The following is a 16,072-nucleotide window of genomic DNA, read 5'->3' as shown; positions in this document are numbered from 1 at the left end:
GGAAAATACAATAACTGAGTTTCCTCAGATTCCTAAATTATAGTCCACACTGGTTATATAACATTTTAAATGACTGCCAAAGATCAAAAGAAAAAAGTCATAAGCAATTATTTAAGGTAGTTTGTGCTTTTTCTTTACTCTACTCCAGTACTTGCTTTTACCCAGCCTCTGCCTTCCTGAGACCACTATCAGTTTCACAAATATTGACAGTTGTGCATTTTTCAAAACAGCTACAAACTATTTCATTGTTTTACTATCTTGGCAAAAACTTGGAGCAAAAGGAATGAAAAGAAGTTAACTAAACTCAGGAAAAAATCCAGCACTCAGTGAAGTCACGATGATACAATTTAAGCTGAAAAAAAAAGCATTGGTATTCACTAGGCCCTGCTTTATAATTTTTACTTGTGCTATTATTCATTTAATACTCATGAGTTCCTAAGGTAAATGCTATTATTATGTCCATTTGTCAAAGGACAATGTCAGGGAAAGAGCATTCTCTCATCATACACCGTTTTCTCCACCAAATGCCCATAATGGTGACAGCAGAGACTGGCAGAAAAACCAGTGAATGCTATTTCTTCCTTTCCTGCCACTGCAAAGGTTCCACAGTGCAGAAACTCCCCCAAGGTGCTCACACAGGAGTTTTAGGAACCTCATATGCACAACACTCGGCTCCCCCTCTCCAACATCTTATCAATTTTTCATTCAGCACAAGGGCAACTATGGCTTCTCTTTCCAGAGTTCACAGTGACTTCAGGCAACATTTCTGGAATGGATATGAAATATTATATGCAGCTAGCACACATCTGGCTGTCAAACAAAGAGATGTTGCTTCCTCCAGACATGACTGCCAGTTGCATGGTTGCTTCCAAACCCAAACTCACCCAAAGGGGTTAGGACCTGGCCCTGGGCATGGATGACCACTCACTGCCCATCTGGAAACAAGAGAGACCTCTCCGAAGACCCAGTGGGTGAGGAACACAAGGGTACCAAAGGCAGCCCCTGCCAACAGCCAGTGGGGTCTACCGGCCACGCCCTTGGCCGCCTGGCTAGCCATCTTCTTCTCAGGGTCACTGCAGTCGCCATCTAGAATTGGGGGAAAACATAAATTCATCCAGAATATTGACAGACGCTTAGTAAGAAATGGCACCTGGCTCAGGAGCTTCCTCTAGAAAAGGAGATGAGCTAAGCAGTATAGATACAAACCAGAATGTGCTGATGGCTATTTGGTGGGAAAGATGATTTCTAGCAGGCAAGATAGGGATGGTTTAAGAGAGGACAGGTGCTTTAGAATTTGACAACAAGAATGCAGAAAGTTATTGACTTCACATGAAGTTGACAGAACAATCAAAAATATGCTAACAAAGTAAGTGACAGGAAATGAGTGTTGTCCAATTTGAGTGGACATTTCCAGTACATGAGGCAGCTTCCCTCCAAAGGAACAGGGCCTCACTGAACTCTCTGTGCACCCAGGGTAATAACTGCATTTACTGAGCAGTTACTATGTGCCACACCCCTCTCCGAGCCCTTTATATTAAGGCATTTCATCTTCACAATATATTTGTGGATAGACTCTATCACTAACCCACTTTACTGATTACAAAATTTACGCAGATTGTCCAAGATCACACAGCTAGCAAAGAGAAAAAGAGGAGCTGGATGGGAGTGCAGGCACCATAGCTGCCTGACCGTGTCACATTGGTGTAATTCACAGCGCTGTTTAGCAGGAGGCTCCTTCATCACAGCAAGGACTTCACACATCAAAGTGTACCGACTGAAGAAAATGCCAACCGAAAAAAATTCCGTTTCTTCACGGAAGCAGACAGCCTGTCAGGCAGGCATTTTGGGACCTTGAGGAGTCTCTGTGGGGCAGAAGGAAGACTTAGGCTCTGCCTGCAGGGCTGGTGATGTAGCTGCAAGAGGAGGAGGTCGGTGGGGCAAGAATGGGGTCAGAGGAGGCAGCAGCAAAAAGCTATGGGGACCAGGGTGGGGAGGGAGAGGCCAGTGGAAAGAGGGAGGCCGAGCAGAGCCCGGAGAAAAGAGCTTTGTAAACTGCATCTGCTGAGTGACACGCAATGAACTATGGGAGGTAAGCCCACCTTCAGGACCCCAGGAATCTTCCAACAAAACAGCATCAACCAAAAAAGCACCTACTGTGTTCAGATACCTGGGGAAGTCTGAGTTTCAATAATGAGGCACAGGGTAAAAACAGAGGGAAAGACTGACCGTGAGCATCTGGGTCACATAATTGTAAACCAGGCAAGAAAGAAGAAAACCCAAGTCAGGAAATGCAAACAGAACCTGAAGTCCAGATCATTATCTGGCAAGTGTGCATGTTTACACAGGAGCGATCCATAAAATACAGAACATACACCTCGGGCCTAGACCAGCTCTGAATGCATATGCGCTAAAGTATATGACTCATGCTCTTATTTTTATTATTTCTGTTTCATGCCAAAATTTGGGCCTGAGGAGAACTACATAAGCACTTCCTGTTCATGCTGAGCCAGTACCCTCCGTGTTAATCTGTGTGACTCGTCCTTGTATTTACAAAAGAATGTAACTCACAGTTACAGAAAAAGCCAGAAGCCAGTTAATCAGCACCTAGGAACAATCCTGTCTTCTTTTCAGAAGTCTCAAATTAGAGTGGGAAGCAAACATTCAAGCTGGGTATATGCTGTCATGGAAGAAAGGTGATTTGAGCAGGTAAGATTTCCTTTCTTTTCAAGGTTGGGATGTGGAGCTTAAGATCCCTGGAGAAAAGCCAGGTAGGTGCCACCCCTGTGGTCCACAGTGACTTTCTAGGCTTACAGAAGTACAGAGTCAGGGCAGAAGTGGAGAATGGAGAATTCCATGCTGGAGAACTCAGTTCAGAAGAAAGACTGTAAGCTGCACACACAAGGCCTGGCTCTTGTCTCCCACTGACACGGGCACACACCAGCAATGGCTTTCTATTTTTGCCCTTGTCTGTATTAGTGAGGTGTCTTCTGCTTAGAGAATGGCCCAGTGGCTATGAGTTACCATTTCAGAAGGGGGAAACCTGAAACGAAGATACAGTGCAGGAAAACTATTTTTATAAATGTCCTTTCCCACACATGCTATGTTTTTATCAAAAAGATAAACCCTGTAAGAGAGGAGGTCCCTCAGTAAACTGGGCATGTGCTTACCAGTGCCAATGCGATCAAGTATGGCTATGGTACTTAGTGTCAGTATCACTCTGTTGGACATCTGATAACTCCAGATTGGGTTTAGTGAGGTGTACCATATTCGGAGGACAAGAAGAAGAATCTGTCCTAAAATGAAGCCCCAGATTCTGTGATACCTGCAAGTGCAAAAGCATTGTTAAAGCCTTTTTATGTGAGTTCAATGTACAATGTCTATATGAATTTCAGTTTCACTGAATGAGAATATGAAATTGTCTTGTCGGTAATTTGTGGTCATGTGCTGGACTTAGCCTTTGTGTAGCCCTCTACCTAGGCAGAATTATCTAATTCTCAGAGCATTATTGGGGCTGAGGCTATGGTTCAGTAGAACATGTACTTAGGATGTACAAGGCCCAAGTTCAATCCCTGGCACTGAGAAAACATTATTGAGATTTATGGTAAGTAGGCCCATCCTAGTCTTGCGAAAAAGAAAAAAAAGGAGAGTTTTGCAATGTTTCTTAGGCAGTAAAAACTATAATTTGGAAACTGATTATATTTGTTCATCTACAAGAGTAAAATCTCTGAAACTGCATCAAATTAAACTTCTCCTTGAAATTGCAAGTGTCAGGTATTCAGTTCCAGTAATGAGAAAACCAACCTGTACATACCTTTGCAACTCACTTCCTGACCACCACGTCACAGCTTGCACGATCAGCGAAGAGGACACACCCAGGGCCAGCACCACCAGCCGAAGCCTGGCATTGGGAGCCTGGAAGGAGGCTACGCTGCCTTCAAACAAAGTAAGGAGAGCTGAGCATTTGGAGTAAGCATTGGCAGCTGACGACCCACACCTGACAAACGCTGTGTCTGATACCACAGTTCTACTCCAGCAGACAGAGTTAATGCAGAATTACATACATTTGCTTTGAAAATTTTTATTTAGATATAATTCACATACCATAAAACATAGCATACCATGTTAAAATATACAAATCAGTGGTTGTTAATGTATTCACAAAGTTGTAGGACTATCACTACTAATTCTAGAATATTCTTATCACCCCAGAAGGAATCCTATGCCCAATAGCAGTCACTCCCCATCCCCTCCCAGCCCACTCTCAGCCTCCCAGGAATCACTAATCTACCATTTGTGGACTTTTCCAATTTGGGGAATTTCATATAAACAGTATCAGACAATATATACGATCCTTTGTGATGGGCTTCTCTTTTTTATGTGATGGGCTTCTTTCCTTTAGCATAATATTCTCAAGGCATCTATAGTGCAGAATACATTAAGTACTTCATTGTTTTTTAAGGCTAAATGATGTTCCACATGCATTAATATACTGCTTTTTGCTTATCCATTCATCAGCTAAGAGGCATTTGGTAGTTTCTTTTCTTTCTTTTTCTTCTTTTTTTTTTGTTTTTTGTTTTTCGTTTTTTGGCTCTTACAAATAATGCTGCTCTGAACACTTGTGCAAAAGCTTCTATATAAACACATATTTTTATTTGAGGGGATGGGTACATGCCAAGGAGTTGAGCTGCCGGACTATACAACATCTTAACAAATTTCTAGTTTCCCAAAGTAGCTGTACCATGTTACACTGCTGATATTTCTACCAGCAAAGCATGCAAGTTCCAGGGTACATATGCTTGCCAACACTTGTTACTATCTGTCTTTATTATCCTAGCCATTCTAATGAATCAAGCACTTATGGTCAAAAATAGTCTAAATCAATGAGTATAAACTAGCTTCATAGTTAATTTCAGAAGCAACTAACCTAAAATATCTGAGGTTCAGAGGCGGACAGCATGTAACATATGAACCTTCCCTGTACTTAAGTAAAATCTTTAATAACAAAATACTTCCTTTCCTTAAGAAGTATTTGAAAGCCAGGCATGGTGGCTCATGCCTATAATTCCAGCACTCTGGAGGCTGAGGCAGGAGGATCATTGAGAGTTTGAGACCAGCCTGGGCCTCAAAGTGAGCTCAAGGTGAGCCCGAACTGCATAGCGTTTCCCTGTCTCAAAAAGATTTTTTAAAAAAAGTACTTGAAAGGAGTTTTAAGGTAAATCAAGGTGAACTGCAGCCTCTGCTTAGCGCCAGCAATGACCAATGGTCACCTGGAAGAGTCCTTAACAGGCTGGCCTCTTCATCCTGACTCTGGGTGACTTCCCTCACCCTCTGTGGAGATGGTGATGCAGAAGAATGACAGAAAGTGTCATCATCGATCACTGAGAGCCCTCCCTGGTCCCTGTCATGGTCCGGGAAGTTTACATTTGTAATTCCATGGAAAACTTAGTGGAATTCTAGCAAGTTAGTCTCAATCTACCACGTCCAGTGCAACTTCTGTGAAAATAAAGTCACTAAGGCATATGTGTAGTTGTGGGGAGTCAAGAGGGCCCCAAGTCCAGCTGGGGTGATGGTTAACTGGACCAAAGACCTCAACCCGGGGCCAAACCCGGGTTTTATTAATTGGTGAAGAAAGGAGTGGCTCCAGGATGAGTGACTGTGAGAATGTCAGGAAGTCCATGAGTGCTGAGAGCTGGGCTGGGCAGGAGGCCTGAAATCACCTCTGCAATATTCAGAGAAGGGTAAGCAGAAATAGCAATCTGCGTAACACAGTCCGAGGTAATGTCTGATGTTTTGGGATCAGTGCTTCATCTCTGAAGTGTAATTTTTTATGCCCTGGGAAGTCACAGCCTTACCTCGAGGCTCAATCCCAGCTGACAGTGTGGAGCCTCGTTCTAGCCCGGCTCACACATGTTTGGTGGGAGCTACAGAGTGGGGCAACATAACCTGTGGCCTTGCTTCAAAGACTACACATCAGCACCTCAGCTAGATCCATTTGTATTGCTTCAAGCCAATTGAGGGGGTAAGGACAAAGCTCAACCCAAACTGTGCACATCGCAATACACAGAGATAGAGCTGAGTTTGGCTAAAATGCAGATAACTGCTCTTCCTTCCAGGAGAGTCACCCAGGTCCTCCACAATCAAACCCCATACATGCCCCAGACTTATTCAGCATTCTATACCTCTCTGAAAGCCACCGAAAGTTACTAGAGAAAACTGGGACAAATAACAGAATATTGCCCCCCTCAATAATTGTTTAGTTGTTGACTCTATAAGGGAGGCTCCCTAGGAAGCTCCTAGCGAAGGTGATGAATAAGAGCTGCCAATGAAATGGTCCCTAGAGAAGCTGACTGGGAGTAGAGTTGTGAGGTTGAGCCACGGTGTTCGTAAGATATGTAAGCTAGGGGCTGGGGATTTAGCTCAGCGGCATAAGTGTCTGCCTTGCAAGTGTGTGGTCGTGAGTTCGATCCCTGGTACCGATAAAAAAAAGAAAAAGAAAAAAATAAAAAAAAAAAAGATATGTAAGCTAACAAGCAGCTGAACTCGCTTCAGGTTGGAAAGTTTCCTGTTCATTTAACAGGCCTTTCAATGCCTGTGCATGCCTGTTGCATTGTACAGCCATGGCAGTGTACAGGATGAATGATTACTCCCACATGGGACTTGGTTGAATCACCGAGAGGCCCCAGTGGGCTGTCTCAACCAAGTGCCTGCATTAGGGAGACTCACAGGAAAAGCCAATTCCAGATGGAGATCCATAGCTGAAAATTCCAAACTTCCTGTGTGCCTGCAATAACTCGGTAGATTTTTCTGCCTAGATTTCTTCACTAATTTAAACACTTTGTTTTTAACCATTCATTTCTCAAAGAGCCTGTGTGCTTTTGCCCCCAAAGTCAACTTTTCATTTCTTGGTTGAGTACACCACATGCCCTCTGCATTAGGGATGCATTTTCCAGGAGTCCTGCCACTGTTCTTTCTGAGCCTGAGCCACTTTAAAATCAAGAGCTCTATACCTTCCTGGGGAACCATCAGACCCAGTATGCTGTCCCCATCCTTTTTTGGGACAGACAGACACGCAGATGGCAGTTTCTAGGGATTCCTGGCACCGCTTCTGAAAAAGCAAATGCCTGCTTCCAGACAGAAGAACCTGACAGCATCCTGCACCATCAAATGCTACCCGGAAATCTCAGAGAAATCTACCGAGTTATTGCAGACACACAGGTAGTTGGGAATTTTCAGCTATGGATCTCCATCTGGAATTGGCATTTTCCTTTTAAAATCTATCTTCCATAATCTTATTTTCTTACTTTATTATTACCAGTACTTACCCAAAGTTTTCCAATTTTTATTAACATCAAAAATCGGAATTCTTTGTGATACCAAGTGCATGCTTAAAATTTTTATTTTTGACAATGTAACACAGTTAAATCCAATATTCAAAAGTACAAAAAATATATAGGGCAAAGATTCCCCTCCAGACTTCTGTTAAGTACCAGCTTCTCCATCTTTGTTAAAATGCTACCAATTTTTAAAATCCTTTTAGAGATATTTAATGCATGTTCAACTAACTATTAAGTATATTTTCATCCAAAGTTTCATGTGAAGCTTAGCATTTACATGCACTATTTGACACAACCTTTTCGCTGAATATATTTTGAAGAACATTCTATTTTATTACATAAATAATACATTCTCTTTTTCATAGCTGTACAATATTCCAGCATATTCCAAATGGCTTAATAACCATATTTATTTCACCTACCCTTTAGCAATGACATTTAGATTATTTCCAATCTTCCTATTGTAAATATTGCTAAGATGATTAAAAAATTTTGTATGCCTTTCATTTTACCTACATGAGTATGTCTGAACAATACAGTCCTAGAACTGAAATTGCTAGATGAAAGACTATACAGATTTGTAATTTGGATAAATATTGCTAAATTACTCCCTGTAGAGGTTGCACCGATTTACATGTCCACCAGGAATGCACGGTGTCTATTTCCCATCCCTGCAGGACAATGTATCATTCTTTGTCCTCTGCCAACCCATTGGTGAGACATTTATAAATACACGCACGCATAATCTATATTCTGTGTTTTACGTTTTAAAGAGCTGTTATTCCTTTCCCAAAACTGAGCGTATCTATTTTTTTTTTTGCTCCTTTTCTCGTGAGTTGTTGGTTTTTTATTATCAGTCTATTGTTCATTTTTTAATTTGATCATTTGGTATGCAGCAGGCCATCTACATCATTCATCTTGTTCCTTAACTAAAAAGAAAGTTCTTAAAGAAACACTAACCTACAGTAATGATCCGCAGCAAGGTCAGCATCCATTTCTTGTTAACCAGTTTCCAGAAAGGAGTGATTGTTAGGAGTGTTGGAGAAAGAAAGGCTACACAGAAAACTTCCAGCCCAGTGAGCTCCAGCGTTTGCAGGGGAAAGTAAAAAATCATTGGTGGCAGGTCATGGTAGAGGGACCAAGAGACATACCCTATAAAGAATATTTGAGAGAGAGAAAAAAAGTGAGTGTGATGTTGGCATTGTTTCTAACAGTAGCCCTGGCACTCTGCTCCCAGGGTTGGCTTCCTGCCTATCTTAGTTACTTTTCTCTCTGCTAAAACAAAATCCTCACACTCAAAGTTAAGGAAGGAATAGGTTTATTTAACTCACAGTTTGTGGAGGTTGCAGTCCATAATCGGCTGGCTCCAAGCAGGGTGGCATGGCACAGATGACACCAGAGTAACAAAAGCAAACAGGTGGGGAGAGAAAGCTTCATTTCCTCCTTTCTGTTCTATGCAGAGGCCTGGGGCTGGTGTAGCATCCAACCATCTCCATGCCCTCCTCCTCTGGCACAGGATGAGGATGTTTACCAGTGAGGACCCTGGCTCCCTGCTGAGTTGATTAGTTAAACTTCTAAATTTCTCAAACTGACACAATGTACCAACCATTACACTGCTCCTGGCTTTCACTAGAGGCTGTAACAGAATTCTTCTCTGCCCCAGCCTCAGGTCCAGGCTTGGCTTAGGGTTTTGGCAAGTTTCTTAATCACACCACACCCCTGTTGGCAGCCTCTTTAGTAACACCACCCAGCCATCTGAGTTGAATCTGGTTTCTGGTCAGAATGCTGTGTGTGAAATTCGCTTTTCTAAGCTCACCCATACGTATAGAATGAGAACCATAGTGAAAATCAAAAGGAGCAACAAACTGCAAGACTCCCTCCTCCAACCCTAAACTACATCCACTAGCTCTTCAATTAAGCACCGATCATTTTCTTGGTAATACAGCAGTTTGACTCAGCCCTTAGGACAAGGCAGTGGCACATCCAGGTCTGAAAAGTCTCCAACACCTCTGCCAACAACTGACAGTATCATCTTGTGCAATAATGATAATTAATGCTAATGAGCACTGAATATATGCTGTGCTGAGTATTAATAATACAGACCTTCTCTTATTCATCTAGAACCTCACTTCCTACCAAATAGATACTCTTTCTACTCCTTACAAGTGCGAAACAAATCACACACACACACACACACACACCTCAGAAAGTTGCCTGAAGTACACAGGTCACCAAGCACAGGGTAAACCTAAGACCAAGCAGTCCCCCCTCTAAAAGCTGCCATCTAATAACTACTATATGTGGTACCTTTGTCTCCAACTACTTCTCAATCTCCCTTTCTCAATCAGCAAAACAGAACTTTTAACCACCTCTCACCTGGCATGGGAGGAACTTAATGTTAGCCCCTACACAACTGTTGCCTTAGAAGATACAGAGTAAGCCAGAAAAACGGAGTCCAGCTCCTGGAAAACCGAGTTCTCAGGGGATGTCCTTCCAGGCCAGAGGATACTCGTTTTACAAGGGACCCCAGAATTGTAGCCATTTCCCAGGGGTGTGTGTGGGCGAGCTCTTCTCCAATCACACAGACCGGACAGAATCACCCCCAGTCAGCCCCCAGCGCTAACTGCAAAGCTTTCGTAGGATGCTGGTGGGCAAATCTTGTAGCCAGTAAGGCCACCCGTGCCAACCCAAGAACCAAGACCCTGCTGCCCAAGCCCCTGGGGAAAACAGTGCCCATTTCCTTCTCAAAGTTAGACCTCAACAGCTCAGCACCGAACTGGACAAAGTTAAATGCAAAGGTCACGGGTGTTACGCTGTCCAGCCCAGAGAAGTCGCGCCCTGGGAGCTCCGGACGCATCGTCCCCCACCCGTGCCCCGCAGGATCCGCGGTGTGGGGCCCTCCGTCTAGGTCTGGCTCTCGCTCCCTCCGGGGCGCAGGTCCCGGGGGCCGGCGGCATCTCCACTCCGCGCGCCCAGCGCGCTCTGCGCGCCTGCACCCCGCTCAGCCAAGCCCAGGAGCGGGCGGCCCCGGGGGGCTGCGGGCTCGGCTCACCCAGCAGCGTCTCCAGCAGGAGTTCCTTCCCCGGGGAGGGCATCGTGCAGCCCCAGCCCGCGCCGCGTCTGCCCGGCCGGCGTCCGCGTCCCAGATGCCCTGGCCAGCGCGCTCCGCTGGGTCCTGCCCGGGAGCGCACCGCGGCGGGCGGGGTGGGGTGCGGTGGGGTGCGGTGGGGTGGAGCAGGGCGCGCACCGGCCCAGCCTCCCGGGCCCGACGCCGCCTGTGCACGCTGCCGGACCGTGCTGTCCCGCTGATACCGGGGTCCCGGGCCCGGGTGCAGCAGCCCCGAGGACGGAGGAGGAAGCAAGGGCCTCTTCGGATCGGGTGCCCTCAGAGTTTTGGGGACGCTGCAACTTTTGCTCAGGGAAGAGGCAACTGGTGGGAGAGGGAGCTCCAGCTTCCCCAAGCCAGGAAGCGTACTGGACAGGTGGGAGAAATTCTAATGAACCGCACGAGAGAACAGGGCCGGTTATCTCTCGCCCAATATTGTTGCAGCCTAAGGTGTCTCGAACATGTTTATCACCTCCTCGAAGCACTTTACTTCATCCCCCCCCCCCCGGCCTTTTTTTTTTTTTTTTTTTTTTTTTTTCCTTTTTCTTTTTTCGAGAAAGGATCTCATTGTGTAGTCCAGGCTGGCCTCACACTCGGGATCCTCCTCCTGCCCCAGACTTCTGAGTGCTGGGATTGCATGAGTGTGCCACCACACCCAGCGTCGCTGAGAATTTTAAACAGGGCATATTGTCACTTCTGGAAAGTTTGTTGCAAAATTAAATGAACGTGATGAGGTACCTTTAAAATGTATGAAATTACTTTAAAACAATTACTTATGATTTCATCAGCAGTTCTGATCGTCGTTTGTAATCACTAGTATTCTAAGCCACAGGACTGCTGGGTAAATCAACAGGATAGAACAGAGAGTCCAGAAATCAACTCTTTGGTCTCTGATCAAATATTTTCATAAGCTTGCCCACCCAGTTACACAAGGAAAAAGATGCTTTTCAACAAAGGGTTCTAGACAGCTATGTATATGCAAAATAAGGAAATTGGATTCCTATCTCACAAGTTAATGTACACAAACATTAAGTTTGCCGGCCTCAGAGCTGGCATCAAAATCCTTCTCAGAACCAGTGACTAGATAAGTAAGTTTTCATCTATGAAGTGAAATATTACTCAGTCATAAAAGAAGTGAGGTCCTGGCACATGCCACACTGAGGGTGAATCTTACAATATTATGCTAAGGGAAAGAAGCCGGTTTGTGACACATCCGGAACAGGAAAATCTAGAGACAGAAAGCCCATTGGTGGTTACCAGGGGCTGGGGTAGGGAAGGATGGCGCTAATTGGGTAACATTTTCTTTTGGAGGGTGATGAAAATATGCTAGAATTATACTGCACACTTTAACAGGGTCAGTTTAATGGTATGCTAATTATATCTCAAAAGAGAAAAGTCAAATGTCTGCTAAGGGTCTGGTATCCAGGATGTGTTTAAAAACAATTCAATAATTTTTTTAAAAACCAATTTAAATATGATCAAAGACTCCCAAGAGACCTTTCTACAATAAGCTCAGGATGTTCAGTAAGCACAGGAAAATATGTTAAACATCATTTCTTTGCGAACGCATACATCAAAACTACAAGCTACCACATTGCACTCACTAGGAGGGCTACACTCAGAAAGTCAGATAGAAACACATGTTGACAGGGGTGTGGAGCCTTGGAGCTCTGCTTGTACCCGGCTGGTAGAATTAGGCACTTTGAACACTATCTGCCAGTTATGCAAACAATTAAATACAGGTTTAGCAAGTGACTCAACAATTCCAGTTCAAGACAAGGAGAAATGGAACACCCAAAACTTGTACCCAGCCAGGAGTGATAGTGCATGCCTGGAACCGGAGCACTCTGGGAGACTGAAGAAGGATCACAAGTTTGAGCCCAACCTGGACAATTTAACATCTCAGCTAGACCCTGTCTCAAAATATGAAAAAAAATATTTTTATAAAGGCTGGGAATGTAGCTCAGTGCAAAGGCTCTGAGTTCAATAACCAGTACCACAAAAAATTGTGCACGAATGTAAAATTGAAAATAATTCCAATGTTCAGTGGTAGCTCTCTAGCTATATAAAATTATTTAGCAATTTGAAGGAAGAATTGCTATATGCTGCGATGTGGCTGAATTTGAAAACATCAGGCTAAGTGAAGAGACAGTCACTAAATTAAAAAACATCACATGTGCGATTCCAATTCAGAACAGACAAAGTGATAGCAATCAAGAGTAGATCGGTATTTGCTTAGGGCTGTTGAGGTAAGTAGAGAGCAAAGATCAGTACGTACAGTTTGTTTCCGAAGAAAATGTTCTAAAATTATCTTTAAACAATGGGTGCACAACTCTTGAAATACTGAAAATACTGCATTGTTCATGTTAAGTGAGTGGGTCTTCTGAGATGTGAATTATATATCAAGAAGTCTGTTTTTTGAAATGCTAGTTATTTTATAAGATGTTTTAAAGCGGTTACTAAGCACTCTTCAATGTGTGAAAGATCTCAGAGACTAAAAATATTGTACGCATTTTCTTTCCTGTTGTCTATGTATGTTTTGTTTTCCAGCACTTATAGAAACATCTAATTCAGTGCTGTGTGTGTCTGGCAGATGCTTTGTAAAGCTTTTTCCTTTTCAAAGCTGAGTCCTAGAAAACACTTCACTTGTGCTAAGGATGAAGTGTGTTCACTTCACTTGGAGCTTAAATTTTTGTCCTAGCATTTTTTCCCTCTCTGACAGTTTATACAGCTAACTTTAAAAAAAAAAAAAGCTCTGGAAAATGTGGTCTGTGAGCCCAGAAAGCAAAAGAAGCCAAATTTTGTGAAAACTGTCTCTGCTACAAACAAAACAAAACAAAACAGGGCCAGGGATTTACTTCAGTGGTGTAAGTGCCTGCCTGGCAAGTGTGAGGTCATGAGTTCAATCCCTGGTACCAAAAAAAAAATCAGAAATAAAATATAAAAATCTGCTTTGCATAGAATGTTGTTTTGAGGTGTAAATAAAGTAGCAGTTCATACAGTCCAACACCAATTGGGTTCACGGTTTTCAGGAAATGGGAATCTGTGTTATTATTTGCATGTCTCTCATAATGTTTGACCTAAGCACATAGTAGGTCTTCAGGACATGTTTGGCCAGTGTATCTCCATCCTGCAATCATTTTAATTGTCTTCGCTAGGCTTTCTTTTGGGGTTTTTTTTGGTTTGTTTGTTTTTGGTTTTGGTTTGTTGGGTTTTTGGGGGGTTTTTTTGTGTTGTTTTTTTTTTTTTTTTTTTTTTTTTTTGGCACCAGGGATGGAACTCATGACCATGCACTTGCAAGGCAGGCGCTTATGCTGCTGAGCTAAATCCCCAGGCCCTTTCACTTATAACTCATGCTGGCTTTTTTTTTTCCCCCAGTGCAGGGACAGGAACAGCATTCACTGTGCCTGGGAGAATTTCATCAGAACCTCCACCCCATCTTCTACAGAGAGATAATGTTTCTGTTGTATTTGCAATCATTTTTCCGATTGTTAGTTTATCCTCCCATCATACATTGTGGGAAAGTTTTGTCATGATTCAGGATACTTTCCTATGTGACTTACAAGTGTAGTTTGAATTATTGTTGCTATGGCAGGTTAATTATGAAGTTGCTTTTAATGTCACTCCAAAATATCTTAAGTTAAATAGAATGCTCATATGAATTTTTAATTTCCTTGCTGTCCACTGAGTTTCATTGCTATTTAACTTCTGATATTATGTAACATTTACTCCAGCATAAGGGTTGGAATTACTCTGTAACTGGTGAGCATAAGTACTCTGTAACTGGTGAGTCAACAGTCATATCCAGTTTGATCTGTACTATGAATGCACTCATGATATGTAAGTTTTCACCTGCTACTTTGATTTGCATATTTACAATATTCCTGTTTCCAAAGGCCATGATCTTTCATTTTGTTAGAATCTCTTTTTTTAAGTGTGTGCAATATGATCAATAATTACAAAGAATGTTTTTTAACTTATTATAATAAAAGACACATTGCCATTAACGCCCTTCACTTCAAACACAATTGGCCCATAGTTCTTGGCCACTTTCTGAAACAGTTCTGGCAGGCTTCTTTCGTGAGTCTCTTTAGTTGAGCTGTCATGGCTGCCTCCGTGTCCTGAATTGATTCAGAACATTTACCCTTGTGGTTTCTAACTTTGGGGAAGTGGCGGAGTGCACGGTGTCAGATCTGGTGAATAAGGTGGGTGAGGACACACCATAATCTATAATGATTTACTGAGCCTGCCTTTTCACTGGATGGCACTCAGCAGTGACAGTCACCATATTTTTTATAGCACCTGGACACTTAAGAAAGAGGACTTCCAGGACTATTTCAGACAGTGCTAAAATTAAGGATAATTGTACTCAAAATCAGGGAAATATTTTGAAGGATATGTTTTACAGTAGTAAATTTTTATTTAAAAACACCAGCATTTGTATCAGCCCTTGTAAATTGTCCTTTGCATCCTAATTTTACCTGGAAATGAACTGCCCCATCCTCCTCCTCCCCTGATCCTTGGAGCGTGAACACAACAAATTCAGTAAGAACATAGTGAGACTATTTTCTTTTTATCAGAAGATAATAATCTCTACTGGGAGGTAATACTTCATAATATAAAGGCCTTCTGGTTATTATGACAAAATAATTGCTTTTCTTTAAAGAAGTAAAATCAGGAGAAACTTTTTTGTGCCATTTCAGGTTCCTGATTATGCTTATTAACTTTTTAGAAGCATCTTACCACTTTGGGAAAAGCTAAATTCATATTTGATGATGACAGAAGTCTGTTTCTCCTTATATAGCACGTCATACAGAACTGCAGTCACCCAGAACTGCAACCAATCGTGTGAACTTGGGACCCTGGCTGAGGTAGCAGCCCCCGCTGGAGGTCTCATGGGAGAACCATATCATTTCCACACACACGTAGGAAACCCAGTGGCCTGGGGTATAGCTTGGTGGTGGAGCACTTGCCTAGGACACACAAGGCCTGTGTTCAATGCATAGCATGAAAAATAAAGCAAACTCAGAGTTTAAACCAACTGCAACGAAATAGTGCTATGGTTTGCTTAAACATCCTCCAAAACCCATAGGTTAAAAAATTGGTCCTCGCATATTGGGAGGTGAGGGAACCCTGAGGAGGTGATGCCTAGGGACAAAGGACCCAGCCTTAAAAGGAGGTGTTAGAAATCCAGTCCATCCTCTTGTTCTCTTTTGTTCCTGCCACGGTGAGGTGAGCGATATTGCCTATTTCACACTTCCTGCCCCCTGTGTTGCCTCCCCAGAGGCCAAAAAACAAAACAAACGCCAACCAACCATGGACTAAAACCTCCAAAACTGTGAGCCAAAATAAACTTCTTTTTACAAGTAGATTATCTCAGATATGTATTACGGCAGTATCTACACAAAAGAGGTAGAACATACTCTGAATAATAATTTAATCTATTGCAGTTCTCTTTTCTATTGCAATGTATGGTTCTTTCAATTCTAATGCATAACTGACCTGTAATTATTTGTTAATTGTAGTTACTTGTTTTTAGATTTGTATTAAATGTTTTTGTTTTGCCTATTTTATTGAGGATCTTTTTCTCATGACAGTAAGTGATCTTTTGTAATGAGATCTTCAATAGCTG

At 42.8% G+C, this 16,072-nt stretch overlaps 1 protein-coding gene across 2 annotated transcripts in view; it reads right to left on the bottom strand.

Moving 5' to 3' along the window:
• Cwh43 (cell wall biogenesis 43 C-terminal homolog) overlaps positions 1-10,507 on the bottom strand; it is a 59,256-nt gene extending 48,749 nt beyond the window's left edge. Inside the window, exons 1-5 of one of the 2 annotated variants that reach the window (XM_063240451.1) lie at positions 10,387-10,507; positions 8,295-8,486; positions 3,812-3,932; positions 3,168-3,322; positions 885-1,086 (exon numbers count right to left, since the gene is read on the bottom strand). In XM_063240451.1, coding sequence (XP_063096521.1) covers positions 885-1,086; positions 3,168-3,322; positions 3,812-3,932; positions 8,295-8,486; positions 10,387-10,429 — 713 coding nt within the window. In that variant the 5' untranslated portion in view covers positions 10,430-10,507. Of the gene's footprint in view, positions 1-884; positions 1,087-3,167; positions 3,323-3,811; positions 3,933-8,294; positions 8,487-8,665; positions 8,950-10,386 lie in introns of those variants that run through there. The other variant, XM_013154267.2, reaches the window with a different exon arrangement.
• Positions 10,508-16,072: the final 5,565 nt, after the last annotated feature.

The sequence above is a fragment of the Cavia porcellus genome, unplaced genomic scaffold (genome assembly GCF_034190915.1).
Source record: "Cavia porcellus strain 051 isolate PalLab524CR breed Dunkin Hartley unplaced genomic scaffold, mCavPor4.1 scaffold_30, whole genome shotgun sequence".
In the NCBI taxonomy this organism is placed as follows: Eukaryota; Metazoa; Chordata; class Mammalia; order Rodentia; family Caviidae; genus Cavia; species Cavia porcellus.
This window is presented reverse-complemented; position numbering and strand designations above follow the sequence as displayed.